Here is a 22,687-nt window from a genome sequence, read left to right as displayed (position 1 = left end):
ATCACACTGACTCATCACATGGGCAAATACCCATCACACAGTTTTACAATTACCGTAGCAATCAGAGATATTATATGATGTGTGTGAAACATATGAATCATATGATGGTTTGTGTCATTTGAAAACAAAATACCATTTTGAGAAGAAATAAAATTGTTTTGAATGTAAAGTTTCATTTTGCAGGAGAATTGGGGGTTTTGCCCATTGTGTGTGTGTGTTTTTTTATTTGTGTGTAGAGTTCTGAGAACGTGAGGCATGCTTTCAGAAAATGTGTGTAAACAATCGAGAAAAACTGTAAGGCAGTATTATGTTGCGTGTGTCAGTTTTCCAGCAGAATTGGGCTGTTTTTAAACCACAGACCTGGTGCTGTCAGTCATTCATAAGCAGAGATGTGTCTCAGTCTCACATTAACATTTTTTAATGTCTTTTACTCACTGCCGTCCAGTACAACCAAACACAATATCACAGTCTGTGGGAAACTTAATGGCCAAGTGAATTATATTTTATTCAATGATTAAACCGTTTTATGTATTTGAATGCAGATGTGTTCACACTGTATGTGTGTGTGTGTGTGTGTGTGTTTGTGTGTGTTTGTGTGTGTGTTCACTACCAGATGAAGCATGTCGAGGAGCGCTTCGGACAAGACGCTAACAAAGAGGTCCTGCTGACGTGTATCGGCATCACGTCTGGCGTGGGTCGCCTCATCTTCGGCAGAGTGGCAGACTATGTGCCCGGAGTCAACAAAGTCTTCCTGCAGGTGAGAGACGAAGTCAACACTGTCCCTGTCCTGACCTTCCCATGCCAGTCAGATAATGATTCACTCAGGAGGATTTGAGAGAAGGACTGATTCAAACCAAGCGGCAACCTTCCGGTCTCTCTCTTGAATCCAACACTGAGTGACTTAAACTGAAGTTCATCCACTGGCCACTAGAGACAGGCTGCAGAAGAGAGTCAATCCCATAGACCTGCATGTTAAAATGCCTAACTTTACAGCAGAAAAACACGTTTACTGCCTGGTACAAAAAGTGATTTTCATCTATATAGCTAATTCTGCCCTTCATTACGACTGTGAGGGGGGTGATTCTTTTTTTTTAAAATAACTCACCCGTTTAAATTATATTAAGCCTTAAAGTTGTGCATAATTAAGGGTGTGACCACTTGAGTGACAGGTGGATTGCCGCTGATGTCACTACTCGCCGTTTGTCTGCTGCCGTCACGTCACCTCAGCCAATCCGCCTCGCTACACATTTTCGTTTATCTGAGGGTGACGCGCTGACAAGATGGCGACGACCGGCTGCACCCACTTTGGGCTTCAAAAATGCTTCTTCAGAAACACTACGGGTGACGTCACGAACACTACGTCCATATGTTTTTACAGTCTATGATTCAAACTCGTAACCCCTGAGTTCAAGAGTCTTCTGGAATGATTCATTCAAAGAGTAATTTTCACTTAGCCTGGGAAAACCCAGACCACTTTCGGCAAATTTAGATTTGCTCTGCAAGTGGGTCTGGCAAAGAGCCCATTGAAACCCATTTCCAATCCGTCGAAATCGCGGCACCAATCAGAAACGTTGGGGCGGGCTTTACACGATGACGACAGAGCAGAGACGGTAACGCAGATTTTGTACATTACAGAGATGGATGCCGCCGTGGAACATCACAACATCACTCGTTCGAATCAGCTATCGCGTCTGTTTCAAGCGATTTAAAATTGTCATTTTCGTTAACACAAACAGAGAATTGCTGAGAGTCTCGAGCATAGACAGTATATAAAGTCTCGAGATGTTTCTCCGTCGCTCTGCATACGTCATGACATTCATCGCTCTGATTGGTTTTAGATCTATCCGACGTCCGTTGGTGACGCCCCTGTGGAAATGAATTGTCTATGGAGCTTTGCCAGACCCTTACTCAGTTACAACTGAGAGTGGTCTGGGTTTTCCCAGGCTAATTTTCACTCTGAATCAGACTCCACTGGTTGTGAATCTGCCCGTAAGAAGCGTCATTGCTGAAAATCACTGCATTATTCTCAGACTTTTACACAAATACTCAAACACTTATTAGTTTAGTGCATTAACCTAAGTTTGTCGCAGAAGCAATCCTTCCCTGTCGAGGCGTCTCAGGTTCAGCAGTGCTGTGTTTCGGCAGGTGTCCTCCTTCATGGTGATCGGGGTGATGTCCATGATGATTCCTCTGTGTCACGTGTTCGGCGGGCTGATCGCCGTCTGTCTGCTCATGGGTCTGTTCGACGGCTGCTTCATCTGCATCATGGCTCCCATCGCCTTTGAGCTGGTCGGCTCCCAGAACGTGTCGCAGGCCATCGGCTTCCTCCTGGGCATGATGTCCATCCCCATGACCGTCGGGCCGCCCATCGCAGGTACTGTGTGTGTGTGTGTGGAGCGTCCTGCAGTGAACCCATCTGGATCAGGGAGCCGTGTGTGATGATCACGTGCTGAAGATCTTCATTAGCAGGTCAGCTGTGTATGATGATCACTGCTCCTGAAGATCTTTAGCGGGTCAGCTGTGTGTGATCATGTGCTGAAGATCTTCATTAGCAGGTCAACTGTGTATGATGATCACTGCTCCTGAAGATCTTTAGCGGGTCAGCTGTGTGTGATGATCACTTGCTGAAGATCTTCATTAGCAGGTCAGCTGTGTATGATGATCACTGCTCCTGAAGATCTTTAGCGGGTCAGCTGTGTGTGATGATCACTTGCTGAAGATCTTCATTAGCAGGTCAGCTGTGTATGATGATCACTGCTCCTGAAGATCTTTAGCGGGTCAGCTGTGTGTGATGATCACTTGCTGAAGATCTTCATTAGCAGGTCAGCTGTGTTGGATCAGGACTGGGCTCCCCTGATCTAGAGAAATAAAGGTGAACTGACTGAAATGTGATCATCGTCTGCCACCTGTTGGCTGGAGTAGGTACTGCATCACTGTGGCAGATTTACATTTATACATTACTAGAATCTGAGCACAAGATGGCACCGTAACATCACAAATAAAATGCCAGTTAAAGAGGTTAATTAAGGGAGATTCTTAACGGCAATTCAAAAAAGTTACTCTGAGGTCCTTGAATGACAAAAATGTCCATGTCAAAAAAACTGACATAAAGACATGTGACTTAAGTTTGGTCTCATTTTAAAGAAAACCCATGGCAGATTATAGTTAAAAAATTGAGTGAGAATTGTAAAAAAAAAAAAAGGAAGTAGTTCATAAAAATAGTTTTTTTTGTTTTTTTATTTTTATGAAAATAAATATTGTATAAACATGTTGAACTCAAAAACAAAAACTAGAAAATTAAAGCCATACTTTTAAGTTGAGTTCTAAATGTCAAGCTCCACTGGTAAACAGTGCTGGGATTTGTGATTTGCAGTACAGCATCATTTCTCTCTCAAATATTACACACACATACTAGAGGATGGATACCCGACCCGAGCCCGACAGGACCCGCCGGTAACCGACGGGCCAGGCCGGGTTAGGACAGATATTTCGAAATTATGTTCGGGTTCGGATCGGGCTCGGTCACATCAGCGCGATAAGGCATTGAACATTTTAAATGTAAAACAGCTTATTATGTAGGTAGCCAATGTGCCTGATGCTTTCTCTTGATGCAAACGTTAATTTTTGTGATTAAAATACATGTAAAATATTACCATAACATCTGTCTTCCTGTGTGCTGAAATTTGTTTATGTAGCCGTGACAACGAAACACATGCATCCAGGCAACCTATAACCCGTGTTTTTCCAACCTTATACCCGTGAAAGTGCACTGGAACGGCAGTCAAACCCGTGACTTCCCACCCGTGAACTCGTACTAGATCGATGTACTCCCAGTTACGAGCTCTGACGTCACATAGTCCGTGAAACCATACAAAACAACAATGGCAGCCCCTACGGTTGCAGTGTTTCTGCAGGCGGTACATGGTGAGAATACACTTTAGGACAATATAACGTTGCAGTCAAATTAATAATAATATAATAATAATGATAATAATACACACACGATTATGTATTACAATGTTATGTGTCTGAAACAATAAGTATGTCGTGAAAGTGTATTGCCGCATGGAAATGTTAAGGTGACGTAAACCTGAACTTGACAGCATTGATCATGCTTATATCAGGTAGTTTGGCGTGACTGGCCTGGAACGCTACAAAGTCGTGAGTCGTGGTTTTAAGTCATGATTTACGTGCTCAAAAACCTGCCTAGAACGAAGCATAAAGTGCGCTTGTTGCTCCGTGCACACTGATGCGCTCATCCTGTTTTCCGAATGCCTTCCTACAGTTGCTTAATAAAAGCGTTTGTCTTTCCACACGTTTGTTTCCACACGTTTGCCACACAAACAAACGTACATGTGTCATTAGTATGAGAATGAAATGGGATTTTAACTGTTGGTCTCGGGTCGGGCTCGGACATATATATCTTAATGCCTGTCGGACTCGGGTCGGGTTCGGTTACTGCTCTGTCGGACGCGGGCCGGGCTCGGACAGAAAAATTCGGCCCGATCCGTACTCTGACACACACACACACACACACACACACACACACACACACACACACACACACACACACACACACACACACACACACACACACACACACACACACACATGAATGTGGTGTCGTGTGGGAGTCAGTGACAATGAGGGCCGTGCTGGCCTGTTCGTGTTTGATCCTCACAGTTGTAAAAGAGATAACGCTAGGCCAGTCACTCACTGTAAAACAGTTTCAAAGGCTGTTGTGCCTGATGGCAGCAGAATCCAACATTATACTGTTCGACTTGCTGTACATGAGGCCCCTACAGTGACCAAGGATTTTTTTTTTTCCCAAGGGAGACCCCACTCTGTAGGATCAAGATAACACGGCGGTGTCTCCGTGTCTTGGTTATATGGAGGAAACCTTGGTTTCTATCCCAGGGTCCAGTGTTAGGAGCTCTTTGCCATCGAGTCTCACTCTCGATAGATGCTTCTCTGTTGGTTATCTGTTTATCTGTTGGAAGAGATCCTCTTATACGTTTCCTTCGTGGCACCCTGGTTACAGTCGTTACCTGAGACGTTTTCGTTGCATTTAAACCGTTTTGACCAGCACGTGTCGTCTTTAAACAGTGAATCATTCTGCGAAGCAATTAGTTAAAATTTCTCCCATCACTACTGATTCGTGGCTTCACATAGATCATCGCCAAATTTAGAAACAGTTATGAAGTAACAAAGCCTCGTTTATTGAAATCACATGACGAAGCATCCATCACTTGTGCCGTAAATGCCACAGATTTGAAAGCAGTGATATGGAGCACAAGCATCTCAGTCGTGTGTTCAGATGGCAGTGCATTGAGCTAATCTGAGGTCTGTGTGTGACTCTGTACCCAGGGTTCCTGAGAGACCGGCTGGGCACCTATGACGTGGCGTTTTACTTGGCGGGCATCCCTCCGCTCATCGGCGGGGCCGTGCTGTGTGTGATCCCGTGGGTGGAGGCACGGAGGAAGAGGAAGGAGGCCGAAGCCACATCCGAAACCACAGAGAACATGCTGGAGCACAAGTGCCACACGGACATCAAGAACCAAGACCCTGAATCTGTCATCTGAGGAACATTCACAGCGCAGAGACTGACCGATGTGTGTGTGTGTGTTCAGGAGAACATGCTGGAGCACAAGTGCCACACGGACGTCAAGAACCAAGACCCTGAGTCTGTCATCTGAGGAACATTCACAGCGCAGAGACTGACCGTTGTGTGTGTGTGTGTTCAGATGTGTGTGTGAGTCTGTGTTCAGATGTGTCTGTGTTATGTAATTTTTTATCCCCGCAGGAACACCCGTCAAACAGGGCTTCTACATGAATGTGATTCTTGAGCTATGCATCTTTCAGAAAAAATATTTTTGTACTGAACTTTTAGGGTTTGAAAGGGAAATGGTGTAACATGAACAATCATTCATGAAGAAGGGAAGCCCTGAAACCTTCATCCTCAGAGGAGATTCATGGGATCTTATATTAACCAGTTAGAAAGTATTCGTATGTTTCCTTTATTCTTATAATCTAGCTTGTTTTACGTCAGACTATAATGAGTAACTCGTATGATTGTTTTAATTGGGAAAGTCAGCCATATGTCTTAATTTCTTCCTGTATTGGAAAGATTTGAAGAATGTTTATGCAGATGAGCGCTTTATTAGAGCAGACGTCATGCGTTATATGCAATTATCTAAGAGATATTTCCACTGAAGAAACATAAATGCTGTTTTAATGTGTAGAGCAGATAGAAATGATCATGTTTTGGTCGAGGAGTGAAGCGTTTCATGGCGTCTGTGTTTGAGATAGCTGATCTGGACCGTTTACAGCATGATTTACATGAGCTTTACCAACCAGGGCAGATATCAGCATATAGTATTGTTTGCTATGCAGTGAAGTTGAAATGCTATTTTTTTATCGATGTTAAAAAACAATGGTGTTGATTGGTTATATTGAGCCAAACACCCATTGTGATCTCAGAGTTTCCCCTTTCATTTCAACTGCATGCGTCAAATTCACATGTACTGCCAATGAGGCCTTAACTGAAAAACAGCACATCCGCAGAGGCGTTTATTTAGTTTATTAGTGAGTATGAATGTTTGAGTCTCATGCATGACGCGTATGGCAGCGTGTCTCCTCTGGACAGTCGTCACATGATCAGATGATCCATAGGAGTGTTAATCTGGTCCCGTGATCTACCTCGATCGACATTCATCCTCAAATATTCTTCTGAGGATCAAAACCTCACCAAGTGCTCGTGCCACTTCTCACACATCCCATGTTTCTTCTGTTGTGTTTTTATGAGTATTATTACTTGTTTCACATATGTATTGCAACAACCTTCGTTAGTGCCTTGACAATATGATTATTGGACAGATATGAATTATTGATTTGACAATGAACAGGTTCTATTCGTTTCAGCAGAAAAAAACCCTCAACATTTCAGAGGAAAAGCTTGATCTTTTCCGACGCTCAGCAGAGAGTCTGTCTGTTAACTCTTGATTGGTTCATTCAATTCTCTTTGATTTGAAACCATTTCCATGTTTTTGGGAAGATTTTTTAAACTTTTTGTACATGATCATTTTTGTATTTGTTTTTATTTATGCTGTTGACGTAAATCACTGTTGCACACCAAACCACAAAAGGTTCTGCTTCTTGCAACCTCATATTCTGTGATATTAAATATGGCCTGGTTTTGATGAGCGCTGCAGTGATTTACTCAGGGTAATAATACATGTAAAATAACTTTCTCCAGGCCTCAGCTAAACACCAAAATTACTGACTTCAGTTCTTGAGGAATTTATTGAAATATTACAGTGTACTTACCAAAGTTAGTATGTAGTTATGATTATATAATGATTATAGTTAGTACATATGTACATGCGGAACAGGACTGTAAAATAAAGTGCTACCGAAAATAGTTTCATAAACTTTCAGTCTCATAAAACTGTTTTCCTATTTATAATCTTAATGCAGATGGTTGAATACATGATATGATTCTGCAGCTTCATAGTGACCTTGATCTCATAACTTGCATGATATTACCTTCTGTTATTTCTTGTTGTATGTAGTATAAATTTGGTATAAATGAATACGACAATAAAGAAAACATTATTGGTTTTATTAATTAAATGGTTTTCAGATAATAGTTTTGTGAATGGCGTAGCACCTTTGCTTGTTTTTTTTTTTTTTTTTTTTTTAAGGAAAGCAACGTTTTGTCAAAGTGTGTGTGTGTGGTGACACTCGTAACAGCATAAACGTGTTCATAAAGACACTGGACAGAGCTGGATCTTCACTCACACTATTATTCCCTATAATTTCACAGGCTAAACCTTGGATATTGAGAGGAGTCCAAACTTTCCCCTGCAAACAAGAATCTAACTGGTGCAAACCGGTGCATTAACCCCAGCGCTTCTCTAAACTGCCTATATACTCTGATTATTGGAGCTTTTATTTTGCCTTGTCTTTGAACATTTGTTTTCAGTGATTTATAAACAAAATAAGTGAAGTTACCTTTCAGATTATCCACCGTGTTTATCCTGTTAAATTAATAATTTCTTATAGAAATTCAAGAAAGCTATTAATACAAATTGTTCTTCTTGTAAACAGCATTCAGAGACACTAGTAGCCTACACTAGTGAAGCACTTTATGTTTTGTTTGCTGAAGTTACTTTGGGACTCTTTCTAATCTAGAAGCCTTTAAAACATGCCTTTTACTTTTTTTGTCTGATTTTTCTTGTTTGTTTCTTCTTTGTTGTGACTGCTTCTTTCTTTGTTAATTTAATGTTCTCAGTTTAATTAAAGCAAATCTTGGAGAGCTTGACTGCTGAAGCGACAGCTGCTGGTCAATGCAGATCTCAGCCCAAACATCTCTAATGTTGATATACTGTTTAGGGCTTGGTGCACAAAGTGACAGATCGTGTGCAGTTCATTACCAAGAATATTACAATATCGATTAATCAATAAAACTGAAACCCTTCAGAAACAGAAGATATCACATTTACTAGATTATAATAATACATTTCTCATGAATAAAACAAACACAGATAAATGTGATCATATTGAAAGAGATGTGGAGTGTAGGCTATATTAATTACAAAATGTTTCAGAAATAATTCAATTGAGAGAAATTATATCCCAAAATGGAAAGGAGTAGAAAGGAATGAATAGAAATAAAGAATAACAGATGCAAGCAAGGCTTAGAGATTGAGGAAGTCATGATATCACACACTCAGTACAGTAGGAGGCATCATAATTAAACCCACCAGAAAACTAAACGAAGGAGAAGAGAGATGGGCGGGGTTTATTTGTTGTTGACCTGAGACCCCTGCGCATGTAGCCTGGCCAGCCAGACTTACATCAAGATGTTTAGTCTGGACACTGTCCATAGACTAGGCTTACTCTGAGAGGCGGGATAAACGGCTGTCTCTCAAAATCCCTCTGCACGCAATAGGATAGCGCTACAACCAATCAGAGCAACGAAGAAGGTGACGTGGTGCGTTTTCCCACCAGCGGAGCTAATTGGTATATTAAACTTATTCCGTATCCAGTCGGCAAAACTCCGAACACATCTTCCTTTTTTAAAAATGATTTAAGTGCCGTTTTTTGCTCTTTTCTTAAAGAGAAACTTAACTCCAAGTCCTCCAGAGTCGCGGCCAAAGCCGATTTGAAAGACTGCTGTTCGACAGCTGCTGCCGCCATTCTTTGTTTACAAGTGCCTATGCCAGCCGTCGCAACTCTGTCGTCATATGTTAAGCCCGCCCCGCATGCTCTATACACGACGTGATTGGCCTGACCCAATCTGGGTTTTTGCTGCTAGAATGTGTATTGAGAGTTGCTAGACTGGCCCTGGCTGCAAAATACATTTTGCTGCCGCTAGGGGCGTCTAGATTTCTAGGCTACTGCGCATGCCCTTACATTCACAGAAACCGAAAGTAAAGAAGATCTTTAGGAAATGTAAATTCACCTTCAGAAGTCTTGAAACTGTCATAAATATCACACTACGGTAAGTTCATCTATCTGCTTCTGATATCATGCCATATTATTATACGTTTCCGCATTCGCGTCGTTATCATATTAAACTCGATCCTCAAATATTAACTTTGGAGTTGTGACTCATGTAAAAATGAACAAGTTAATCTTCAGGATTATAATGAAGGCATGATGGTTGAATTGCTCACTCATTCGCTCACGAGCGGGTGTTTGAGTGCTGAAGCATCTCAGAGGAGAAGGTCAGTTATCGTCGCGATTGGCGAATCATTGCAGCACCAAATTAGAGTTAATATTAGCCAATTATTTCACAACTTTCATTATATACACTCAACAAAATGTAGCCTATTTGCTGAAGGAGACACAGGGTGGGTTGTGGACTTGAGGAGGCGGATCTGTGCACCGGGTTTATATTGTATGTATACATGCATAGGTAATGCATGGTGAGTGTTATGGAACCGGAAGCAGGAAATAGAACTATGGAAAATATCTATTTAAATATGAGAAGAACCATCAGCAAATCATTCTCAGAGCACCTCATTAAATTGCTACTTGCATGGTCTGTGTGCCGGGCCTTCAGAAGACTTCTAGTACAGTATCATCTTCTCATCATGATTTCAGGAAGGTTGAAGGCATATGTTGCGCAGCTATCGGCATATCATGTACACAAACAATCATTTCGATCTTCGAAGTACCAATTTATAGAGACCAAACATGGTTTAGGTAATGTTATGTTTTGGATGAGTAGTAAGCACGACACCGTATGTCTTCAATGTCTCGTGTTTATTCCATCTTAACTCCACATGTGTTCGACCGTAACTTCACATGTAGTCTAACTCTAAACATTCTCTTCTTCTTCTCCTTCCCACTCCTCTATCCTCTTACAACACAGCGTCTCTAGAGGTAGCATCAGGAATTACAGTATGGACACAACATTTCCCCTCTTTGTAAAAACATTGTTCTTAACCCAACTTGAAGGAAACATATACTCTGAATAAAGTAGTTGGGACAACCTAGACAACTATTCAGTAACAGTCCGTACATTATATTCAATGTATATAAAACAGTGACATATCTGTTACCTAACTCATGACCTAATACATGAACGGTCAGCATAAACAGTCAGTTGACATTGGAACATATGAATAACCTTTCTTTACTGTTAACCTACTTCAAACACTATTATAAACCAAGAAGTGGTTAATTCTCTCAGAACAGTTTTTTTTTTTTTCTTGAGCTACACTTGTGCAACTTGAATGTAAACAGTCCTGTTTAGTGTATCTCATAGTCCTTGTGCCAAACAGGCTTACGTCTCATACGCGAGACTTTCACAGCACTATGTGTAGTGTTGTGTGTTTGCTGCGCTGTGTTACTGGCACAGTCAATCAGTTCAGGTGAGTATGCCAGGTGAGCAGCATTCCACTTTTTTCCATCACTGAGCAGAAATGTGTTGGTTCCCACTCTCTCCTCTACTCTTACCGGAGCAGAAAATCTAGGATGACCTTTTGGGGTTGCACGAGGAAGCCTTATTCTCACTCTCCCTCCCACACCAAAGAGAGGATTGCGAGCACCGCGTCTGTGATCAGTGTATAGTTTCATTTTGTCCTGTTTCTTTTTCACATTTTCACGGACTGCAGCAAGATCACATTTGCCCTCCCCCTGTAAAGGCAGGATGTTAAGCTTGGTTCGCATCTTCCTCCCATATAAGAGCTCATATGGTGACACACCCGTAGTAGCGTGAGGGGTTGCACGGTACACCTGGAGCCACTCTGTAACAGCTTTGTTCCATGGTTGTGAGTGTTGAATGGCTGTCTGGATGCAACCTTTCAGTGCACGGTGAAATCTTTCAACAGCACCGTTAGATGCAGGATAGTACACAGATGTACGGATGTGTTTAATATCTCGTTCATTCAAAAACTCAGCGAAAGCAGCTGAGGTGAACTGTGTACCATTGTCCGTAACAATACCCTCTGGGTTGCCATGACGACTAAAAACTGTACTCAGAAATTTTATGACATCCACAGTAGTTGCACTACTAGCAAATGCAAGCTCAGGCCACTTGGAGTGATAGTCTGTGAGTGTTATAGCATATCTGCAAGCAGGGGTGGCGGTTTCAAATGGTCCGACTACATCCAGACCCAGTTTTTTCCACGGACCCTCAGGAAACTGAACTGGCTGCAGAGGTGCTGGATGCGTCACAGCAGATTTGTCATTGGACTGGCAGGGAATGCATGTAGCGATAGTTGACTGAACCTGAGAGTCCATCTGTGGCCACCAGTAAAGATCCCGCAGCCTCTGTTTTGTGCGGACTATTCCCTGATGAGACTCGTGTGCCAAGGAAATCAAGGTGTGTCGTAGGGCTACAGGAACTAACAACCTTGTTCCTCTGAAAATGAAAGCATCTTTCACTGCAAGCTCATCTCTCACTCTGAAGTATGGGACCATGTCCTGACTCACTGCTTTGATGGAGGGTGACCAGCCATGTGTAATTTGCTTTCGCAGCATATCCAGCTCAGGACAGGCAGCACAGGCAGTTTCAAAGTCAGTCACTGAAAGAGAACATAATGTAGAGGAAATTAATGCAACAATTTCAGGCTCTAAATCAGCAGAGTCATCATCAGATGACGGTATGGGAAGACGAGACAAGCAGTCTGCTGTGTGGTTCTGGGAACCCGGCCTATAGACAACGTCATAATCAAAACATAGCAGACGTGCTGCCCAACGAGCAATCCTCATTCCGGCCCTCCCCATGCCTTTTGTAGTGAGTAAGGTGGTGAGTGCCTGATGGTCTGTGCGAAGTGTAAAGCGATGGCCCCACACGTACGTTCGCCATTTCTCAGTGGCCCACACACATGCCAGGGCCTCCTTCTCCACTGTAGAATATTTCTTTTCAGCCTCACTGAGTGTGCGAGAAGCAAAAGCCACTGGTTTTTCTGTTCCGTCTGATTGCACTTGGGTGAACACTGCACCCAACCCGTAGTCGCTGGCATCCGTTGAAATTACTGAATGAAGTGTGGGGTCATAAATGGCAAGAGCTGGACTGGACACAAGCATTTGTTTAATGTTCTCAAAACTGCTTTGAGCATCAGGCGTCCAAGAAAATTGTCCCTTTTCTTTAGCACACTCACGCATTGGGGCAACCACTGTCGCAAACCCAGGAAGGAATTTTGAGTACCAGGACACTAATCCTAGAAAGGATTGAAGAGATGCTGCATCAGATGGGGGCGGAGCTTCACGGACCGCATCCAGATGCTCTCGATCAGGTAGGATTCCATTAGCGCTGATTACATGGCCCAGGAACCGCAGTGAAGTCTGTTTGAAATTGCATTTTTTTTCATTTAACACCAGCCCAGACTCTTTCAATTTCTGCAGCACAGTACTGAGGTTGAAGTCATGGTCCTCAGCCGATTCTCCATACACGATAACATCATCCAAGTAATTTTTGGCACCTGGCACGCCCTCCAGGATGGTTGCCATCATCTTTTGGAAAGCAGAGGGTGCCGACGCCAGGCCATAGGGAACCCTGCAATATCTGAACAGACCGTCATGAGTGATAAAAGCTGTAATATCTCTACAATCCTCATGCAGGGGAAGCTGATAGTATGCATTAGCCAGATCAATAGTAGAAAATACTGTAGCACCCCTAAGGCTGGTAAGCATTTCATCAATGTGTGGTAATGGATAACAGTCAGTAATGACAGCTTTGTTAACTTCTCTTAAGTCTGCACACATTCGTATTCCACCTGTTTTCTTCCCAGTAACAACGATGGGGGACACCCAGGCTGAAGCATCCACACGTTCGATGACACCTGCTTTTAGCAGACGATCTAATTCAGCTGAAACAGACGCTCTGACTGCAAAAGGTAAGCGTCGCAATTTCTGACGCACAGGTTTTACTGTGTGGTCAATTTTTGCCTTGTGGACAAAGTTCTTTACACATCCTATTTCAGTATCTGTTAGGGATGTGGTATTGGTGGCCATGACAGAAGTGCAGACATTATCGCCATTTATTTGAAGTTGTAGGGCAGAAATCAAGTCCATGCCTAACAAAGCAGTCCCCTTATCCACAATGAAGAATGTGGCAGCCGCTGACGAGTTTGATACACACGCTTGTGCTTGCAGGCATCCGAGTACAGGTATGTATTCCTGTGTATAAGTCACCAGACGGATGGCAGGTGTTGATAATTGTGTGGCACTGAAGTGTTGTTTATAGATGTGAAGAGGCAGTATAGACACAGAAGAACCTGTATCCACAACGAATTGTACTGTGGTGCCAGATGAAGCAGGAGTATTGACAGTCACTTTGCAATGCAGTTTCTTTGGCACTTCGGCAGAGTTCTCTAGATACAGCACTGTGACGTCATGTACTTGCACCTCGCGCACATCACTCGCTGAGGTTGAACGACACACACGAGCAAAATGTCCCTTCTTGTTGCATAATTTACAAAACACCTTTGCAGCTGGGCACTGTGCCGAGTTAGCTAGGTGTCTGTCTGAACCGCATCTGAAACATGACTTACGGGTTGAAGAAGCGGGTGCAGCAGTCGGATTTGACCAGGGTTTCCCTCTCGCGTGATGTGACTTGACTTGTACAGCTCGCACTGGAGCATCTCTATCGGCCGTCATTCTCTTTGCGTGCTCAGCCGCGGCTTCTAATTGTGTTGCAAGGGTAGTTGCTTTCTGTAATGTCAGGTCCGGCTCGAGTAACAGTCTCTGTCTAATATCATCACTGTGCAAATGTTCCAGCAATTGATCGCGAATCATATCATCCCCTTTATCACCAAAGTCACAGTTAGCGGAAAGTGCATGCAAAGCAGCAACGTACTGTTGTATGTTTTCGTGCGAGGCTTGTACTCTTTTTCTGAACGTATGCCGTTCCACGACAACATTAATTTTAGGCATGAAGTGTTTTTTCAAAGCATCAACAGCAGAATCGTATGTCTCACCGGTGTCTGGCAATGCGTAAAAGATCCGCTGGCCCTCTGCGCCCAAACAGTGAAGTAATGTAGCCCTCCTCCTAGCTTCAGGCCATGCATCACCCACTGCGTTGATTACCGTCAAATAGTTTTCAAACATGCGCAACCACATGTCGAATGGCATGGTAGACTCTCCCGGGCAAGCCAGGAACATTGACGGTGCAGAGACATGCACGGACATGGTTGATCATTAACTTTAAACCTAACTTAGTATCCTCGTCGCCAATTTGTTATGTTTTGGATGAGTAGTAAGCACGACACCGTATGTCTTCAATGTCTCGTGTTTATTCCATCTTAACTCCACATGTGTTCGACCGTAACTTCACATGTAGTCTAACTCTAAACATTCTCTTCTTCTTCTCCTTCCCACTCCTCTATCCTCTTACAACACAGCGTCTCTAGAGGTAGCATCAGGAATTACAGTATGGACACAACAGGTAACCATTTATTAGATTGTAAAATACACAGCATCAACAAAATAATAGTATTAGACATTACACAAGACAGTTAGCCTAATCATTCACAAAATGTTCTGGGATGTATGGTCATTTATAGACCAGGTCGTCTATGATTAAAGGGATAGTTCACTTTAAAATGAAAATTCTGTCATCATATACTCACCCTCAAGTTGTTTCAAACCTGTATGAATTTTCATTTTAAAGTGAACTATCCCTTTAATGCAGCAAAGTCTGTATTAAAGATTGTTCCTGTCTCCCCCATTGTCTCTGTCTTGAGCATGTGACCACATTTTTTAAGAGCCATAAAACCAACTTATCTGATCGTGGTCATGGTAACCAAGACCTACTTGCACTCACTGGGGGATGGGACCCCAGATCTCAGAGTGAGTTTTAAAGATTGTTTGGTACATATACCAAATAATTGTATCTGATTTGTTTCAATCGTTACAGACCATAAAAAACAATCTAATTACAGCCAGTCACTAGGTTTTTGTATTTTTTGCATGTGCTTGGTAAAACAGGAGCGGTTAGGTCGCCATCTTGGAAAACCCCCAGTTCATTTATAGCCGCTCAGGTGAAAACAGTGATGTCATCGTCCAGCTCAGTTCAGTTCTCATATTATGGTGTCAATGCAGGCAGATCAATAATATTGGTGAATATTAAGTGTCCCCAAATTAGCAAGCCAAAAGCCAAAGGTTTCCATGTGCAGATCTGAACTTGGTTTCTCATTATGGAGAACAGAGAGAGCAGAGAGAGATCTTCATCTGCAGACCCCAGCTGTGTGTCTATAAAGAGTGACAGATCCATGGATAAGCCTCCTAAATTCAGTGATGAAGCAGTGACCTCTGACCCCAGGTGAGTGTAAACATAGTGGGTGATTTAACTGCTCTATAAGAGTCAAAAACACACTGAATTCACACAGAGAGATGAGATTTTTAATAGGGCTGCAACAAATTATTATTTTGATAATGGTTGAACCCTCTGGGGTCGGCAGACGCGCCGATGTGATTTGCTCGATTTTTTTCACATAGCAGTAAAATAGACTTAAAATTCTCCGTCCTTTATGGTCATACAGACTTAAAGGGTTAGTTCACCCAAAAATGAAAATAATGTCATTAATGACTCACCCTCATGTCGTTCTAAGCCCGTAAGACCTCCGTTCATCTTCGGAACACAGTTTAAGATATTTTAGATTTAGTCCGAGAGCTTTCTGTCCGTCCATTGAAACTGTATATACAGTATACTGTCCATGTCCATAAAGGTAATAAAAACATCATCAAAGTATTCCATGTGACATCAGTGGGTTAGTTTCAATGGACGGACAGAAAGCTCGCGGACTAAATCTAAAATATCTTAAACTGTATCTTACGGGCGACGTCAATACTTTATGTGCGGAAAAACAAAAAAAATAACAACTTTATTCCACTATTAATTTCCTTCTCTCTGTGTCTCTAGGTATTTCACGTTGTGTTTAAGCGCAGCGCGTCTGTGTTGCACGTCACCACGTAGACTCACTATTGGCCGACGCTGGTCATGTGTGTGATGCGTGGTGACGCACAACACAGACGCGCTGCGCAAAAAACACTACGTGAACTAACTCGAGGCCGAGAGAGAAGGAAATGAATAGTGGAATAAAGTCGTTATTTTTGTTGTTTTTCCGCACATAAAGTATTGTTGTCGCATGATAAACTTAATGCAGAGCCACTGTAGTCACTTGGACTATTGTAACGATGTTTTAATAACTATTCTGGGCCGGCGAGTTTGGATCCCTCTGAAAGCCTATGGAGGAGTGAGACTGCCTTCAGATTTCATCAAAAATATCTTAATTTGTGATCCGAAGATGAACGAAAGACTTACATGGTTGGAACAACATGAGGGTGAGTAATTACTGACTGAATTTTCATTTTTGGGTGAACTAACCCTTTAATATTTTTCCTTGTAATAATGTATGATTTGCAAAAAAGAAAACTGCCGTGTCTGTTTAGATTAGAGAATCTAAGTGTATGCGCGTTGTTCACAAGCTACATAATGGCCAAGTACGCGCCTTTAAAATAGCATATGACTAAGGCGCAACGCGCCACTGTTTTTAGACTAGGATTTTCCTGGTCAGTGGCGGAATTGTTTTCTCAAACTGCAAAATAGCATCAAGGAACTTTTGCGCCAGAACACGCCTTATCTTTTCGCTGAACCGTCCCCGGGAGCGCAAGTTCATTCTCTAATTTACCGACGTGCGTCTGTGGAGGGAAAAGTCCGCTGTGCGCGGGTGCAAAATAGGACTGATACATGCGTCGGTGTACAAAGTCAATTGCGCTGGGTGCAAGATAGGGCCCATTAACTTTTAATGTGAACACGCCCACGGAGAGCGAGCGCTATTCAAACGCAAATGATCTGAGGCAATGTATGCAAACCTGTGAACGCTCACATCAGCTCGATAAAACACACCAAGTTTAATCAGATTATTGTACTTGTTTACACCGTCTCGCGACACTGTGAGGAATAATACTATTTTAATAATAATAATGGAAAATTTACCTCAGAAGTGCTGGTATTTTGAGGAGCAACGGATCCATCTTAGGAATAGTAGCCTAAGTTTGTTATTCTCAAGTGCTTTGTTCTAATAGAGAGTGTCTGTAAACCGCAAAAAGACTGTTTAAATATGAATCGCGTTTCTGTGTGTGAATGAATGGACGCACAGGTGCGTGCTGTTGTTTACTACAGCTCGCAAAAAGACTGTTTAAATATGAATCGCGTTTCTGTGTGTGAAAGAATGAACAGCTTTTACCAAACTATATTTCTATACTGAGATGAGTAAAAATCAACTGAAATATGTTGAAATAAAATGTATTTGTATAAGCAACGTATTAAACTGCAAATTAACATTTATATGCCCTAATATATATCGTAAAAACGATAGACCTATGTTACAGAGGAAATATTAAAAAGACAACATTTCGTTGTTTTGGATAGATTATAAAGTTTTTACTGTAAAATAGACTGCCACATCAAATAAGCTTTTGTTCACCAATTTCTGCTCATATGTTAAATATAGTATGTTTTGTCAAAAATAAAGTCATCAACTAAGATGTGCTTAACATGTATTATAGTGTTTGTTCCAATGTAGGCTATATTCAAACTAATGAATCCTTAACTTTGAAATGCGTATGATAAAATGTATACTTTAGTTTTTAAAAAGAAAGATTACACTTGAAGCATTGTTAAATTTTTTATTGTTGTTGTAGGGCTGGGCGATATGGCCTAAAAAAAAAATCCTCGATTTTTTTCACAAAAAATCCGATATATGATTTAAATAAATAAAAAATTCTCCCCTATTTAAAATCAATCTGCAGATGACAAATAAATTGTTCAAAACAAGTTTTAACTTTATTTTGTTTTGATTTTCCCTTCTGGGATTTGATCTGGATTTTCCCCGTGGGGTTAAAGTACAATCAGAAACCACAAGCCAACAGCATCACAATTATAAGTGTATTGTGATTGTCAAAACAGTTGGTGACTAAACAGATTTTAAGTTTAGTGACAAAACAATGTTTACATGGTACAATGACTGGTATGCTACTCTTTTTATTATAGCTTGACACAAATTTCACAATTTCAATTCAATTCTTGTAATTTGATTCTGATCTTGATTTAATATCGATTCCTTTGGATAAATATTAGGTACAGTAGATACGTTAATGTGTTATGTTAAAATACGCGATTTTCTCTGCGTGAGAAAATGGATGTATGGCGTGAGAGCGTGTGAAAAGTGACAATTGCGTGAGTCTCATGGTGAATTTGTGAGAGTTGACAGCCCTGCAGATTCAGTTTGTAAATGTTTTTGGCGGGTGTGCTTGTGCTGCAACGGTCTTGTTCATTTGCCATGTTGTTTGTGTAGCTCTATGGCAAACGCGCTGAGCCCGTTCGGAACTACGGGAGCCCAGAGGGGAGCGTCGGCGGATATTATAGAGAAAACCGATTTTCATTCAAACATATCGACGTACACTACACATTCGAGTTAATCGATAAAATCGATTTATCGCCCAGTCTTATGTTGTTGTAATTGTAACCTTTTTAATAAAATAGCAAAAAATATACTTACAAGGTAGATGTAAACAAAATCTTAAAATGTCAATATAAGCCTTTACTTTAAATAATTTTTATTGTGTTTTATTAGTGACAAATTTGGGGAGAGGATACATATTCCAAAACTTTCCAAAAGTATGAGAATTAACTGCACAATTACTAGAAATGTATATTTATGTTGTCCTTGCATTCTTTCTTGTGGCTCAGTGACACCCGAATGAAAGGCTCATTATGCAGGTCATTGTCTTCTCAGATGTGAACCATTGATTATTCATGATCATTCACGCCCCTGCGCATATTGCCTTTCCAAACAAAAAGTGTCTTGCAAAATTTAAATAAATGTATTGTTTTATGTGAATGATTAGGCAGGATGATTTTCAGATCATTTTGAAGCAAATACTCTAGGCAACAACATCAATTAGTCAAAAGTATTGTGGACACATATTTAGTATGTGTTTTGTGGCCTCATTTCAAAAACTTTATTTTTTATTTTTTCCAAATAATCATGCATAAACATTATTCTCTCAAAAATACAAACATGTACATACATGTTGCTCACATATTATGGTAGCCCTGTTTGTGCTAAATAGAGTGTAATTACACCTTTGCCGTTAATATGTTTACAAGCAACTGAAAAAAGCACAAATGTCAGGGCATGTCAGAACATCTCAAGGACCCCAAAAACACCTTAGACCCCAGCCAGAGGGTTAATTTGTCGATTACTTTTTCGATTAGTCAGATGAAGAAGCAAATAAATACAGTTCATATGAACTCTTAATTTTTATTTTATTTTATTAAAATGTATTTTTCATCTATTATGTGAGGAATAATTGACTCCGGTCCGTTGAATTATTAGAAAGTAAAAAAAAAAAAAACTACTAAATAACTACTAACGTAGTTGAAGTCACCGGCGAGTTTTATTTATTAGTTTATTCAACAATTAATTTAGTTTGTGCATAAAAACCACCTGACTCTTTGATTCTGCCTTCTTCTGGTTCTTCACAGGTTCTCTGAGCCCAAACCTTCTGGGCTCGATATTCACCCGCTGCTGAACTGTCAGTCTTGTGTCCATATAGCTGATTCTGATCAGTGGCTTCAGATTGAGCCGTCGGCCTGTACAGATGAAGGAGGGTCAAAGTTCAGGGTCATCACTGACCCAGGCCGTTACGAGTGTGTCAGGACCAGAATGCGATGGGTCTGTGACTGTGTCGTCACCCTTCAGTACCGAACCGTAGACGGACTCTTCCTCAACGGAGAGCTGGAGAGGCTGCAGTGCAACCGGATCGGTCCAGTGATTGACGTGACGTGATCTCAGGGAAAATGGAGGAAGTTCATCTGCCCCATTACGCCTGTTTAGGAGAGTCTGACCCCTCTCTCAAAGATGCTGTGAAAGTCCTCACCGTAAAAGACGAGGGAATAACCACAGAACCTGTTCAGTTGACCCGATTCCATGCTAAGATTGTCCAACCATCCTTCTCTATTACAACATTAATTATAAGTCGGATAAACCGAGTGGATGAACACTGCGATCTTCTTCTCTACATGCGTTCTAAAGTTCCTCTCATTCTATATCTTTACTTTTTTCCATTTGATGATTGTGCAAAAGAAAAAGTTGAGAAGAATGAAAAGACAAATGACCCAATCAAGCATCCCAGACCTGACAGGCCATTTCGGATGAACACGCCACACATGCTTGCCGTTCCTGGTGCCTCTATCCATCCCAGAGAAGGGATCACACTCAGAAGAGAAACTGACCCAAACTTCTTTAAGGTCAAGACTCGTCTGGAGAATGATCTTCAAATGACTCTTATCAGAGAAGAGGACCAGAAGACTGTCTGGACTGCAACGATTGAGAAATATGAACTTGATCTGATTAGTCTTAAGAGAAACGAGACGTGTCTGAATACTGAGGCAGATAAAGCAAGATATTTTGATAAGCACTGGCCAGATCTCATTCAGGGGGTTAAGAATGTCCAGATCATTGCAGATAAACTGTGTCAGCAGAAACTAATTCATGAGGAACAATAATCAGAAATCACACAGAGCTTAACCAGTCAGGAGAGCATGAGAAAGATCTCTGACATTATAAGCAATCAAGGAGATGCCGTGAAAGCTAAATTCATCTCAGTTCTTTAGAGAGAGAAGCTTTACCACTTTTGAACAATTTGTGAAACAATATGGGTTTATCAGAAGTTACCGAAATATTCTTCTTTCAAAATATTAATTCAAAGTAACATTACAAGTATATCTCACACCTGTTTTTATATGTCTAAGTAAATGTTGTACAGGGAAGGTAAACCGAGTCCAACGTCAAAGTAAATGTATACCAGTATTTATATTTATATTTGTCTAACTGTATTTCATACTTGTTGGTGAATTGCTGATGGACATTTTTATAGATTAGCCGTAAACTATGAAATGTAGAATTTTACTAAAAAGGATAGTTGTGGCAAATAGGATCCAGCTCTTTTTTTCATGTGATTATATTCCTCTGCAAACACACAAAGATTGGTGAACTACAATCAGGAACATTTAATATTTTCTTTATCAAATAAAAGCTGTTTTTTCTAACTTTATTTTGTTGTGTCATAATTTAACATTGGGATATTTTGGATATTTCAGTGCATGGCATAATGCACAAAAAACTATTACAAAATCTAATTCCCCAGTTACAACATACTTTACCACTAATGCTGGGTAAGTTGAGCCACTTCTGTGTCACTAGCTCTATATCTGCGTCCTTATGATCCTGTCCTTTATTTGTCCTGATAGAAGACAGCTGGAATATGATTTGTTGTATAATAATGATGAAGCACAGATATTTGGCAGTGAATGATAAGTTCTCTGAACTTCATGTCCTCTACAACAGTCTCAGTCTTCCTCCGACGTCAGGCCACCTGAACGAAGCTCGACAAAATCCAAGCAATATGGGTTGTTCATAATCTGTTTTAATCTGTTTACCTCTATAAAGTAGGCTATGCTTTATTAATGCCAAGTGTAAACGCAGCCGGAGAAGTGCTCACTAACACAGATTAAGACAGATTTGTGAACAATATTTGAGAGAAATGGCCTTTTGTGTACATTGTGTAGTCTTAGATCTTTGAGTTTAGCTTGTGAAAAATGGCGGCAAAAAAAACCGTTGCGTTTATAATATTGTTCAGTGTATATATATATAATGTATATATAATGTGTATATATATATATATATATATATATATGTATATATATATATATATGTATATATCTATATATATGTAATGCTATCGTGTGTCAGTACCGGTAATATCAGTTTACATTTCTAAACATTCCTTTTGCCATTCATTGTAATAATCAGTTATCAATAATCAGATATTTGCACTTATAGGCTATAGTGCAACTTTTCTAGAAGAACATGAATGGAATCAGTTTTGCACCAACATTGTAATTCTGGCCAATACCAATAACTTGATCATGTTCATGTTGGTCAAAAACTTTAAAAATGAGATGTTTAACACAACATTTCATCTCCAGAATAATATTTTGAATGTCATTTGAAATGTAATTTTTAGATATCAGATGTATAACCAGTTTTAAGTTCTAGATACAGGTTTGAGTTACATCTGAGTTTACTGATCAGTAGCCTAACTGATTTCTTCCAGGTGTTAAGAAGATGCCCATTGAGAAATCAAGTTTCAAGGTTTAAAT

The 22,687-nt window shown here is 40.8% G+C and overlaps 2 protein-coding genes across 3 annotated transcripts in view; both read left to right on the top strand.

Annotated features, from left to right (window-relative positions):
- The window catches only part of slc16a10 (solute carrier family 16 member 10), a 44,062-nt gene extending 37,209 nt beyond the window's left edge, over positions 1 to 6,853 (top strand). Inside the window, exons 4-6 of one of the 2 annotated variants that reach the window (XR_013800609.1) lie at positions 614 to 757; positions 2,146 to 2,513; positions 2,556 to 2,740. Coding sequence is in view for 1 of the 2 variants with exons in the window: in XM_079638939.1 (XP_079495065.1) it covers positions 614 to 757; positions 2,146 to 2,374; positions 5,368 to 5,582 (588 nt within the window). In the remaining variant the exon portion in view is untranslated. Of the gene's footprint in view, positions 1 to 613; positions 758 to 2,145; positions 2,514 to 2,555; positions 2,741 to 5,367 lie in introns of those variants that run through there. The other variant, XM_079638939.1, reaches the window with a different exon arrangement.
- A 2,548-nt stretch (positions 6,854 to 9,401) lies between these two features.
- LOC307012380 (NACHT, LRR and PYD domains-containing protein 1 homolog) lies at positions 9,402 to 21,578 on the top strand. The gene is made up of 3 exons (XM_079638944.1): positions 9,402 to 9,505; positions 15,633 to 15,778; positions 20,009 to 21,578. Exons 2-3 carry the CDS (start codon positions 15,654 to 15,656, stop codon positions 20,310 to 20,312), a joined length of 429 nt encoding a protein of 142 aa, XP_079495070.1. The 5' UTR covers positions 9,402 to 9,505; positions 15,633 to 15,653; the 3' UTR covers positions 20,313 to 21,578.
- Positions 21,579 to 22,687: the final 1,109 nt, after the last annotated feature.

This window comes from Phoxinus phoxinus (genome assembly GCF_949152265.1).
Source record: "Phoxinus phoxinus genome assembly, chromosome: 16".
Taxonomy (NCBI): domain Eukaryota; kingdom Metazoa; phylum Chordata; class Actinopteri; order Cypriniformes; family Leuciscidae; genus Phoxinus; species Phoxinus phoxinus.
This window is presented reverse-complemented; position numbering and strand designations above follow the sequence as displayed.